General features: G+C 30.2%; 1 protein-coding gene across 3 annotated transcripts in view; it reads left to right on the plus strand.

Annotated features, from left to right (window-relative positions):
* LOC140058879 (uncharacterized) overlaps nucleotides 1-14,266 on the plus strand; it is a 37,436-nt gene that overhangs the window by 17,887 nt on the left and 5,283 nt on the right. Inside the window, exons 3-6 of one of the 3 annotated variants that reach the window (XM_072104645.1) lie at nucleotides 5,339-5,402; nucleotides 7,020-7,091; nucleotides 8,557-9,012; nucleotides 11,172-11,237. In XM_072104645.1, coding sequence (XP_071960746.1) covers nucleotides 5,339-5,402; nucleotides 7,020-7,091; nucleotides 8,557-9,012; nucleotides 11,172-11,237 — 658 coding nt within the window. The remainder of the gene's footprint in view (nucleotides 1-5,338; nucleotides 5,403-7,019; nucleotides 7,092-8,556; nucleotides 9,013-11,171; nucleotides 11,238-14,266) is intronic. The other 2 variants (XM_072104647.1, XM_072104648.1) reach the window with 2 other exon arrangements.

The raw sequence follows: 14,266 nt of genomic DNA on the forward strand, positions 1-14,266 counted from the left end.
TACTACAACCGGGCACATACTTTAAGATAACTTATCTTAATAAAATGTTTTACTAGACTCTAGAGAGACTAGACTAGAGTTATCAATATTATTATGCTTATACTGTACCTGCTTCTTGATTGATACAATTCAAAACTATCATATACAGTATATATAATAGCAGTCTTACTATCTGTCAACAACTAAATTTTGTACCAAAGCTTATTAATTTGATATTTATTAGATTGAATTTGTATACAGTATTTGCAAATTTGAGGTAATTGTACTTTGAATTGGAAAGCTGAGACAAATATGTTGAAATGGAAATATGTATAAATGTTAATTCTATACTATAAATGATTAATTTGTCTGACACACAAGGCATAGTAGTAGTTATTAAATTCAATGTTCAATTGGAATATTTATTTTATAATCTAGCTGATTATTATCTGAAAATTAATGATACACTTTTTTCTAAAATAACTACCTGTAGAAATATTAATAATTAATATTTACTAATTAAGACACAGACAAAAAAGGTAGAGAGAGTTGATATATCCAGTATTAGCAATATGCAAATGCATTGAAAATATCACAAAAATGTCAATTTTAATTAGCTATTCAATGTGTATTATAAATCCTTCAACAATTAACGACCAAATCCAATTAACCTTGTCGTAATTAACCCAAATATGCAGATTACTGTTGTCATTTTGATAGACAATTATGTCCATCTTCAAAACAAAACTTAATGTCTTAAAAGGTTTTAATAATCCCTGATTGCATTATGAATCTGGTCATTTACATGCCAAAGCCTAGGTGTGGTAGAAAATGTAAAATCTGACAGCTGGGGTAGATTAGATATAGTGTAGTTTACTTCTGTAAATGCCATTGTTAATAGACCAGTAAAATAGGCCTTCGGGAATTAAAACTTGGTTTTGACACTCATTGTTAAGTGACTCTACAATCAACGCATTTTATTAATATTTGTTGCACAATTAACCTATGTAATGAAAGTTATAATTCCATCACATCAAAGATGATGAGATTAGTTGATGACTTGTGCTATGGATTTATTTCAGTTCCAGCAAAGATGCGTCATGCTCGTATGCTGTGTTGAAGAATTAGGCTGCTTGTAACCTTTTTTCAAATACTTGCGTCAAGAAACTGCTGTTTTTCCAAATCACAATTACAAATATTTCAGTAAATTATAGTACTACTGTATAAACCTAAGTTGAGGTTTCTTAAACATTGAAAAAAAAATTAATCAATCAAATTAAATTTAAAATAAATTTGAAGCAATGACGAATTGGTATTAGAATTAATTACATTATGTTACGTTCATACGTTCTGTTACGTTCATGCGTTGCATGAATGTCTTTGTAATGCGTCATACTGAGGTGGGAACCAAGCTATTCTAGCACTGTGCTATACAATACCTGTAGATTTGAGACAACATGAAACTAATACTACAGTACTATCTTGGTATTGGAATTAATTACATTATGTTATGTTTGTGTGTTTTGTTACGTTTATGTGTTCTGTTACGTTCATGCGTTGCATGAATGTCTTTGTATTGCGTCATACTGAGGTGGGAACCAAGCTATTCTAGCACTGTGCTATACAATACCTGTAGATTTGAGACAACATGAAACTAATACTACAGTACTATCTTGGTATTGGAATTAATTACATTATGTTATGTTTATGTGTTTTGTTACGTTTACGTTGCGTGAACGTCATTGCGTTGCCTGGTCAGAACCAAGCTTTATTCTAGCACTTGCGATACTATACCTGTAGCTTTAAGACAACATGTAACTAATACTACTATCTCGGTGATTGATACTGTCTCATTGCATTAAAAATTTAGAAGAAAACCCAAGTTCACCTTCTGAATATCTAATGCTATTCTGTCACTGTTATTAGATTTCAAGATTTGAGCCCACATGCAGCTTTTGTTTGTCTACCCAATACTTGTTTTACATGTGAAACAAGATTGTTATGTTTTATTTTACACCACAATATTTACATTTATTAAGTAACCATAGAATTCATTACAAAAGAGATATCGTTTATATTCTATGTACTGGTTGTGGTTACGAATAACTTATGATATTCATAAATTGATATGATGTACGTCATTATGTAACTCATAAATAATAGATAGAAATGAATTATGATTGAAAATGAAATATTATGCTAATATGTTCTTAGAAATTGCTAGGACTAGTATGTCGATGGGATTGGATTGATTAGAATGCGTCACAAAAAAGTAATATTTAACAACAAAAAGTAAAAAACAAACTGAACCTGGTTTGAACTTTGAGTGCGGATAACCAAAAACCGGAGATATTTTCAGTTATTAAACTAAACCAAGTCCAATAGTTACTTTTACTGACTACTGCCTGCCCAGTAAAACTAACCATGTAGCTAAAAATCCAAACGTGCGACTCCTGTTAAGTCAATCATTGTATTTAACATCACGGTTAAATTTTGGTAAAAGTATGCATGAAAATATCCAAATGTGAATGATGGTCAAATCAGATGATATTATAATGTCATCTGATTTGACCATCATTCACACTTGGCAATTGTGGTTAAAGTTACAGTACCGTTTTTTTAAGTCCAATGTGAACAAGGCTTTATACTATGTCTCTCTACTATTCCTGTAAGTTTACAATCAAATCTACTTCATACTACAGAAATTAGGAAACATGTCATGTCTTGAACGAGGATTTCTAATTCTTCAATATAAACATTCTTTCAATTATTGCCTCTGGATTTAAAGCGTATTATTAGTAACACAGCAATGTTTGATTGAAAATAAACTTTCACTGTCATTAAATTTGTGAATTCCTTTGAATCACATATTTTATCATCATAAATTCCTCTGCCTTCTTGACTCATAAAATTTATCTTTGTTCTTCACTATGTTCATTTAGGATGATTCAGGGAAAAGTAATCTATCAGCTAAAGGGTAATTAGAGACTTAGAAGAAGGGAATGAATCTACATCAAAAAGTTGAAAGTGTCAAAGCTTTAGGTTCATAAAGGTTTAAAGATGAACTCAATGTCCTCTTCTCTACTTTCCTTTCTTGTCCTTTCATCTTCTATTGTCTCACTCTTCCCTATTTTTCTTTCGCTATACTCCTTTTGTTCTTCTCTCTAATATTCTCCTTTCCTCTCCTTCTTTGTCCTTTCCTCTTCTTTCTATTATATCACTCTTCCCTATTTTTCTTCCTCTTTGCTTTAGTGTACTTTTATTTCTTTACTTTTACCTCGTACCACTTCTCCCTTTGTTCCACCTTGTTTTGTTCCCTTCTTTATTCTTCTTCACTTTGCTCTCTCCTCTCCTTCCCTTTGCTCTACTTATTCTCTCCTTCCCTTTACTTTGCTCTACCTATTCTTTCCATCTTCTAGTCTCCTTTCATTTCTTCTCCTTCCTCTTTTTCTTCCTTCTCTTACTTCCCTTTTCCTCACCACTCCTCTGTTTCTCTATTAGCCTCTCTTCCTCCACTTCTCCTTCTCTCTAAAGTGGAGTTGCTTGTTTATAGAGAGGGATTACAAATCAAGTGAGAGATTAATTTCTTGTCAATATCATAACTTCAAATTAAATTATTATACATTATGAAACATTTATAACATATGAATCAAAATTGTTGATGTACAGTACTACTTATTATGACATTGTTATCACCAGTTCCATGGTTTCCTTTTCAATCAGATCTATGTGAAAATAATATGTTCATAGTATGTTTTCACATTATCGTTGATATTTATAGATTATTTCTTAATAAGATCGGATAATGATTTGGTTTATATTACATTACATATACTGTATTCTCTTAGTATGAACTCTTACTAATGATAATAGCGTTTAATACTCTGTCAAAATAGATTGGCCTGGTTTATCGAGCCAGGTGCAGATATTTTACGAGACAGCCGAGTATTATAATTTCATGTTTTTAACAGTTATTAGAAGTGTTCCATCAAGCTTATGATTTTCATTAAAAAAAACTTTTGTGTAGGTGTTCTGACGACAATGTTTTAAATTGTATTCAAATCAATTTAGTCGATTGTTGATACTGTATATAAATTGTCCATAATAGGCAAATTCTGTAATTTATTATAGGCTAGAAGTCATCAAACATGTATCACAGTACAGAGAACCAAGGCATCATTTAATATGTGAAGGGTTTACTGTTGTTTTATGTTATTGTTGTTATGTTCACTGTAATGAAGTAATATAATAATATTCCTACATTTTACGTTATCTGGTTTATTTCATCACCTCCCCACCTTTTCCTTTCAGCTTTCTTGGAATCAAAGGGTCTATTGTTCTGAGAATATTCTTCTTCATTTTTAATTGGTTAGGTTACTTCACCTCATCACTTTTTATTGGTGAATTCTCAGATTCTGATTTGAAAAAGAAGCGGGTCAAAGGTAATTTAAATCAGTAGGAGAGTATGCTCAAACTTAGCTACAGTATGTTTAAAGATGACATGCTCTGTCAGAGTTAAGCTCTTCACTATCAAACTTTATGTGCCCATATATGGACATGATGATGTCATATCACTACCATAGTTGGGCACATCACTTCCATATTTAGGCACATCATACCTTTTTTGTCAAATTAGTTTAATAGTGTAGACAGAGCTTTAGTTTAGCTTTTTCTGTGTTTAAATGCAAAATCAATGCATCAGTTAAACATCTCTAGTGTTTGTAAACACAACGTTTGTTTTCTACTTCTTCCAAGCATGTTTAATACATCATTTGTCACCAAACTAATTTGATTAAAGACACAATAATCTCATCATTGATTGTCACAAGAATTAGTAATCACAAGTGTTATTTTCACAGCTGGTCACAGAGTAATTTTGTTGCAGAGCGATTATTTCGACAAATTGTTGCCGTAAGAATTGACAAATGTAAATACATTTAACAATGTGTGTTTTGAAGTATAGCACATCTAGATCAATTCCATCTTGATGGGTTTCTTTGTAATGTGAAATTGTTTTCTATGTTGATAACGATTCATGGCAAAATTTGTATGTAAATATACTTGATTGACATACAGTATTAAGATTTGTAATTTATTTAGCAATTCTGAGCATACTGTCATTTTTCATACTGTGTTCTAATGTTTCTTGTGTGCACAGTAGAGACCCCTATTAAGGAGACACCTTCAGGACCCAACAGTGTCCCTAAACAGGGTTGGCCGCAGTGCAAAAAAAAGTATTGCCGTTTTGTTTCAAAGGGAAGTTTCCCCTGTAATAGGAGTGTCCCTTAAATATTAGGATGTTCCAAAAAAATATATTTTGATCATAATTTAATATTTCAACTTTTTTTTAAAATTATAGGTTGAACATGACTATCATCTTGAGGCTCTCGCTGAACTACAGTCAAAGGTCAGACCCCTTCCAGGTTAGTACTGTATATATATTTATAACAATTGAATAAATCTGTGAAAATTCTCTTTAAAAACATTTACACAACTATGTAAGGTAAGTTCCTTGTTTGCTGTGTTTATATTGTATAGCATGTGTCATGTTTTATTTCGCATTCTAACCTTTGAACTATTTAATTTGCATAATGACCATATATGTCAATTGACTGCCATTAAAACTTGCAATGTATATTAATACATGTAATGCTGCATGTTTTCAATATATTTTATGATATAATAAAAGTTTAACATGGGTTTTGTAATTTCCTGTAGATCATCATTGTATTAGATTCTGAAGACTGCCATATTTTTAATTTTTTAAATCCATATTCATTTTTATAAATATTCAAGGATGAATATTATTATTCTTATTCACAAACACAAATTAATTTTGATTATAATTTAATACCTACATAAATACAGTATATTATTCAAAATGAAGACATAAACATATTTGCAAATTTTGTTTGCCAAAAAATATATTGTAAATGTAAAAAATATTCTAGTTCAGTTACTGCAGTAACTACATTGTTAAAGCAATAACATGTATGCTTTTAGTTTGTTTCTATGAGGCATTAAATAAACAGGTTAATGAGAATGCAGTTTTACTGCAGTAGTCTATTTCGTGCCTAGCTTACCTGAATAAACCGCTAATAGCCTTTCTCTTTGAAGATAATAACTCGAAAAGTAGAAATTTTCATTGAGCACTCCTCTTCAAAAATGGTATAGTCCATAAACTACTGCAGTAATTTATAATTTTAACATGGTCCTATTTTATTTTATATTTTGAATCAAATATTCATTCAGAAGATTTATTTCAAAAATATTTAAGTATCAAGCCACATGCAGGTAAATTAATTTGTAAACAATTAATTTTTGTGAAATAATTGGTAAAAAAGGGCTTCATTTCAGATTTAATAATTTATTAAATGTTGAAATTCTAATCTTCATTTCAAATTTAACTGTAACTAATTTATAACTAAATTTCAAAATAATTGTTAATTAAAAATTCATTTGTTGTTTATTTGCATGTTTTTTTTAAGTGCTGTAAATAACCCATTTGAAAAGATTCATTTAGGATCATACTGTATATTTGTTGTTGGGCCAATTATATTTCTCATATTTCCCTTTGCAAAAAAAGGATTGATTTTAGTATGACCACTTGCATCAGCAAAAGAAATTTGCTTAAAACATAAAAACAAAATGGCTACTCCTACTGTATGCCATTTTATGGAATATCCACTAGTACATTCCTCATGTTTTTAAACCATAATGAACCATGTCAAAATGATTATACTGCAGTTACTGTAGCTTTTTTGAGTAATCATACACAGTACAGTAGCTCATAAAATTTTAAATTGAAAAATAAGTATACATCATTGCAGTAAAAAAAGTAATTACTGCAGTAACTGCAGTAGAATAATTTAGAAATAATCCATAATGAATGTACAGTATCTGCATGATTTTTATTTTAAAATAAGTTTTGTGTTCTTTGCATTTTTTAAAAACTGCTCTTTTTTTTCTTTTAAATTTGTGTTTGTACATTCTCCATTCTTTGCATTAAATCATCCCTTCGCACGTTATCACTTCATCAGCTCATGTTCTTGGTCAGGCTTTGGGGATATCGGTACCATCAGAGGACCAGCCTCCAATTCTGCCTTATAAGCGTAAGTTTAATTAATGAGTTTAAAATCAATTTATATCATTTTTAACCGTATCGTAGTAAAAAATTTGAATTCCATATATATACATATAGTAGCTCTATTAAGAAATAACAATTGTTAAATTAGCAATAACATAAAACTAAAAAAATCAAATTTCATAGTAGATTACATTCATCATTAAATTAACTTCCTTGATCATTGATTAATGTCATGATACAGTGTAATTGTTAAACTACTTTGTGTCCGGAAGCTAAGTAAATTGGTCAGATGTTTTGCCCTACTCTGGTGTAATTGCACCATGTAGTGAACTGCGACTGTGAATTGCGAAAAAGTTCTAGGATGGGACTCGAACCCATGACCTCCAGGTCACTATCCTGGCGCCCATATAGTAGACCACCAAGCTAGTCTGGTCAAGATTCAAGCCCAAGGAAGCAGCCTGTACTGTACTATGTTACAATATACTAAATACACAATAAAACAAAATCAGAGTAGTGCAAAATATTTAACCAATGTCATAGAAATTTCAATACAATAATAAAATATACATACATAATTTATATTGAAATTTAGCATAATTATAATAATCCTTAATTAACTTTTGTGTAGCAAAAGATTAGTCTCCAATTAATATTTTCCTCGATAAATACTGTATTAATATTAATTAATTCCTTACTTGACTATAAATAATTTTACTGTATAATTTAACATAAAACGGTTTAACATTTCTTAACTCAATGTAAATAAAGATTTGTCCATCTTGTAGTCGATATAAAATTGTTTTAGCTTGACTACATTTACATTCCACTCTCCCCTACCACTTTGGCACATGTGCTCTCAGAATCTTCAGCACCTCCGACAACACCCCCTCTCCTACCAAAAGTTTCTTTATCTTTAAATTTACCGACGCCTTTTTTTTTATCACCTTTTCTTTAATTTCACCCATAATTTCTTTTAATTTATTTTTTATACACTAATTGCATTACATTTCTATTTGTTCTACCATTTATTTTGATTTAAAATTTCATTTAATAAAACCAAAATCTCTAAACAAAAGTTCAGCCAATGTTTGCTTCGTCTTTGTCATTTTGAAAGTCCAAACTAAACTCATATCACCATTAATGTTGTTGATTATGCTTTTTAATTATAGTCAGATAGATTTGATATTGTTGATTTCATTTATTTTCAATGGTTTTTATGTATTTTAATATGTTTGGGATTGAAACAAGCTTTAAATGTTATATTTTATTAATTATTTTTTCAATAAATTATTCAAAACTAAATTCATTTCAGGAATTGTATTTTATTATTGAATGCCAAATATTTTGTAACTTTTTTTTAGGTTACTTTACCATAAATTGCAATTATTATTTCATTATAAAAAAAATCATTTAATTTGAATGTTTAGTTATCATTTCATAATTTTCTTATTTTGCTTTTTTTTTTTTGCTGCACACATAATCAAAACCAGACCCCTTAAAGAAAAGCACCCGACTGGTGCAGAACGATAACGAAACAAGAAAAAGTAAATCAACACATCGTGCAAAAACTCCCCCTGCTGTTGCAGAGAAAAAGACACGCGGCCAATCGGTCAAAGAACAACGGTGCTACGATAACATTCCAGAGGCTGACTACGATGACGATACGCCAATTGGCAATGAGGAGACAGATTCAGACGTACCTGTAATGGCGGTACGGCCTACGGTACAAAAGGGTAAACACGTTCGTAGCTCAACATATAATGGCACCAGTTCCTTTACCGAGCAAAAAAGAAATGGTGTAGAATCTCCTGCTGCCAAAAATGTACCAAAACAAAACAATGCTAAACATTCTAGGCATAAGACTGTTGATGTTGCATATGACCATAACGCAAATCCGAAATCACCGATTGCGAAGACGCCAGATAAATTGCCATATCACCATCAGTGTAAGTCTTGTTGCCGTGCATGTTCACGCTTGATTGGTTTCTGGATCACTAATCTTTACGTGTTCTCAATCTTGGTGTTTGTTGTCTGCTAAAAGTCTCTTCTGGTGTAATCTTTTACTTGTGCATATAATATTTCTTTATTGATATAATTGTCCATTTTACCCTCTCCTTTAAATTGATGTGTTTCTCACATTTCATCAGTTTGGTTCCTGGTTTAATAATCTCATACTTTCGCACGATTCCGTGTTTGCTGTTTTCCATTTTTTACAACTCGTGATCATTTCCTCACAGTTTGGTTCCTGGTTTCTTATTTCCATAATTGTAAATTTGCTTTGTTTTCCGTTTTGCACAATTAATTTTTTTCTGTTTTGTATTTTATTGTTAATTTATTGTTTGGTTTCTGGTAACATTTCCCCTCAAATCTTAGTATGCTTTTTATTTTCTTAAAATTTATATTTTCTGCTATATTTGTTGTCAATTATTTGCTAAATAGTTCTTGCTTGTTCCATCTGCCTCGTTTTTTTTTTTCACCTCTGTACATGTTTTTGTTTGGTATGTGGAAGAATAGAAATTGCACTTGTGCATAATACAGTACAAACATTCTAAAAATATAATTTTGTATATGTCTTAACAAACTATATTATTATTAACTATAATATTTTTCTATATATACACTATTTTCAAAATATGCAAATGTTACATTCCATATTTAGTTATTTATTTTGTTATATTTTATATAAGTTATTCTTTGTTTTTTCTAGTATCTTGTTTTTGACATTTTTAGAGAGAAACCTTGTTGCAAAAATACCTCTTTATGATACCGATAATGGTATTGTAAATCCTCTATGTTTTATCTAATGCTACCATATTGGTCAAATAACTAAATTTCTGATATTGCTTTCAAAACGATTATTAGGCAACTTTAAAATGTAATGAAGCGAATACCAGAATGGTTATATAATGTATGTGCACTTCAGCTTTAATATAAGCGATATCAAGCTATAAAAGTTGATGATTATCAAAGAAATATTATATAAAAGCAAACTCTGAAAAGTGAGGGTTTTTTTTTCAGAGTTCTTCATTAGATCAAAGAGAAATATCTTTAAAATGTTCGTATTGCATAGCATCAAGCATGGCAACTTTTTGCAGAAGTTTTAATTCTACTGTTCGGCACCTATGATTAATAGTTTGTTTACGTTTACAGTAGTAAATGTTTCAATGATTTCTGTCACTGTATTTGCGTCTCAAGGTTAAACTTAGAAATAGAAAATCTAGTGCTTTTTCCTGTTACTTTATTGTGTATTTTGCTGTAGAAGAAAACACTACATAGTACAGACTTACATCTATGTCATTGGAATTGTGCCAATATCTTTGCACATTTACGATTATCCTATTAAGTTCAACGGACTCAGTATTAGCCGTCGTGATTAACGAATCATAACGCATTTAGTGTGTAGATACTTATGCTGGTGCCAAATTGTATATATTTAATGTGGTTATAGTCCTATGGGAATTGCCTATAGATGTGGGTGTATACGTAGTATATGTCATTAACGAATATGTGGCCTTGGGAACGCAAAACATTTCAAACTATTTGACACAACTGCAGCTTTTAATGAATGCTAATTTAAGTTAATGGTTTTGAAAACATTCTGTAACTTTCTACATTTTATTGTGATCTTATTTTAGTGAAATTTGCAACATTTTTTAGGCATATCAAAGTAAAATGAACGGGTATGAAATAAATGGTTCATTAACAATATCATCTTGCTTTTGTTAGTAGCCTTCGTTTGTTTATTTTTCTGTTTATCCTAGAGAATGGGTAAATGTTATTTCTAAACAGCTTACAGTAGAACCCCTCTTGTTCAGGGTACATCCCTATTAAGAGGACACTTGACAATATGTATGTTTACCACAACTACCAACTTCTATTGAGGCGACACCCTTATTAAAGGATCACTCGCGCAATGGTGTCCCCTTTAATAGATCTTCTACTGTAATATGTTTTAAAACTATAGCCAAATCTCTATTCAGGGAACAACCCTGTTATTTAGGAGACACATTATTGGGTCCATTATTAGGGTATCTTCTCTAATGATTTTCAAAATTAATTCAACAAAAAACAATATTTAACAAATTGGTAATCATTATTTTAACAGGTAATAGCATTACTAGGCAAAAGGAGAAGGAGGACGAGGAGGATGAAATTCCATCTTTTCTGAGTCGTAAGTTAAAGATGATGTTACCAAAAAAAAAAAAAAATGGTGGAGATGATTACTAACACCTTTTTTTATTGACTAAAGGCAGATTTGTTTACTAACAAATTTTCTTATCAACTATGGCGCAGATGTTGACTAATATTTTTTTATTAATTTAATGATATTGTTTATTTTTACAGCTAATGAGTTGGTGCATGAAAAAAATATTTTTGTGATTTATGATTGTTTTTTATTGTGCCATACTTTCTCGGATATAAATTTTGTTAATGCGTATTGATGGAGAGTTAAGTTTATTTTTTTATTCCATTTTAACTTTTAATAATCAACTTATGTTTGTTTTCTATCCTTAATAATTTCAACAATTTACAAATTATTGTGCTTTGTTTTCTAAAATTATTAAATCTTAATGCCAAATTAATAGAAACAAAAATAATAAATTTCATAATTAGTTTTCATATTTTTATCCACGTAGGAATTATGTCAAAATTGTTCTTTTGTATTTACTGCAGTAACTGAATTTTTTAGTTGAATAACGTATGATTTTATTTTATTTCAATGTAAAAGTCTTGAACTGAAAGTAAACAGTGTATATGATAAACGAAAACGAGCAAACCAAAATGTAGTTACTGCAGTAACTGAAAGTAAACAGTGTATGATAAACGAAAACGAGCAAACCAAAATGTAGTTACTGCAGTAACTGAAGTAGAATCATTTTGACATGATACTATATATTATTTCTCTTTACTACTAATCTTTTTTTATTAGTAAATCCATACTTGACATCAGTTCTTAGATTCAGTGTATTTGAAGGACCCATTTAATCTAAAGCTCTGTCTACACTATCAAATTAGTTAAGGTAGTAATATGCCCAAATATGGTAGTGATATGACATCATCATGTCCATTTTATGGGAACATCACATATCACATACAGTTTGATAATGTAGACAGAGCTTTACTTACTGTGTATGCCCTTCTTTACTGATCTGACTAACACTTTTTCATGATTTCCATTAAAAATACAATTTACACTGCGAAGTAATATAACATGCTGAAATATAGGATGCAATCACAATACATATTTTATGTTTACTTGGATGTTTACAGAATCAATTATTACAACAGAGTCGAGAGTGAATCATAGTCGTATAATGTTTATGCACGTTATTTGCGGACATTCTCAGTTTCATGTGTTTTGTACAGTGAAATATTCAATTTAGATTTTTGAAGGACGCGTAATAAATAATGTGTTTTATTTAATTTATTTCTAAATTAAATTTCTAAATTGTATGTGCTATTGCTACAAAGTTATAGAATTAATTTAGTAATTTAATATTTATATGTCTATTTTATTTAGAGAATAATATAATGATTGATGATATATGAATGATGAATCTTTTGTAATATTAACCAAAATGACACACATTTATGACTAGTTCTATATTTCCATATACATATTGCACCATGTATTAAGATCCTTCAATTGAAATTTTTATTGTTTTTCTTTCTGCCCTATCTGTCTACCAATGCGTAGATCTTAAGATTTTTTTTCCCAAAGCCTCAGGGCTTCAATTAAATTTGTATTTCTTGTTTTTTCTTTCTGCCTTATCTGTCTACCAGCATGTCAATCTAGAGAAATCTTTACTTTCATTTTTCATTGTACATTATTAATGAAGTTTTACTTTCTTATTTTTCATACTAAAATAATATTGAGCCTCAGGACTTCAATTGAAATTAAATTTCTTGTTTTTTATTTCTCTCTATCTGTGCATAGATCTAACAAATTCTTGATCCATTTTTTCACATTTATTTAACCTCGTCTTATTAGTCATTTAAAATGCTTGATATCGCAACAGATTGTTGAACTTAAAGTAACACAATCTCTAATAGCGTGAATCATTATTCGCTAGCAATAATTGATGGTATTTTAATAGTAATTAGCATACAATCAACCGTTACCGTGATCAAGCTTTTGTAGCACTGGCTCGACTTGATCCGCTTTTAAAAATCTATCATTCTGTCTCAATCTTTGGACGTTTAATTAGTATTTAATCTATAATTTGTCACTTTTGCTAGAGAGGATGAGTGATAAACTTACTCATTGCAACTTCTAATTTATTTTGGAAGAATGAAATTGGAATTATTATCAGGCTAGAATATCTTGCTTTGTATCTAGATTCGTGCCATAGACGAATCCAAGAGGATGACCCTGTTCCACCCTACTGAATTTTAATTTTTAGGTTCCGGGCCAGACTCTATGATGTTTGAAAATCTAGTATCCGTCACTCATATGTCAGAGGCTCTTTTGTTTTGCTTATCCAGCAAATAGAACACAGTGTTGTGATAGCATCTGCAACTACTCCAAATCTAGAAATCTGTATAATTGTAGTTTGTGTTACACAGGCAATAATCTTGTTCAAATTCACATTTTTATTGGTCCTTTAGAAGTTCAACGTTTATATAATTTAAAAAAGTAATTACTCTGTGATAGATTAATCATTTTTTTAATATGATAGAATTTAAATGTTCAGCTAGATTAATCTTTCATACCCTTTAGTAGATTTACTCATAAAATTCATCATTCTGTCTCATAATTTTTCAAAGTAATATGAACGAGTGAATACCTGTCAAGTATGTTATTGACCTTCGGGAGATTTTCTACAAAATGCCAGTCAAGTGATTGTAAATGCGTTTGAGTATTTCAAACCCATATTGTTTCTCTACTTTAATACTTATTAATGGAGAAGAGAGAGTTGTCGTTTTCTTTGTTCTCTCATCTATCATTCTCTAGTTGACATTTGTTATACTCAGTGGGGTAGATAGGATTTGTAGGATTTGTGAGTTGAGATAGGAGGTATACGTAGTGTGGGGAGTGCAATCATAGGAGGTACTCACTTAAGACCACAGCACCAACCATGGCTGATATGGGATGCATTTTAAAAAGGTATTTTGGCCCTTGGATAGGACTTTGTGCTAGGTTCAGTGTATGTGCTTAAAAAATTTAGGCTCTCCTCCACTAGGTGTAGGGATTACCCT

The sequence above is a fragment of the Antedon mediterranea genome, chromosome 9, assembly GCF_964355755.1.
Source record: "Antedon mediterranea chromosome 9, ecAntMedi1.1, whole genome shotgun sequence".
Classification (NCBI taxonomy): domain Eukaryota; kingdom Metazoa; phylum Echinodermata; class Crinoidea; order Comatulida; family Antedonidae; genus Antedon; species Antedon mediterranea.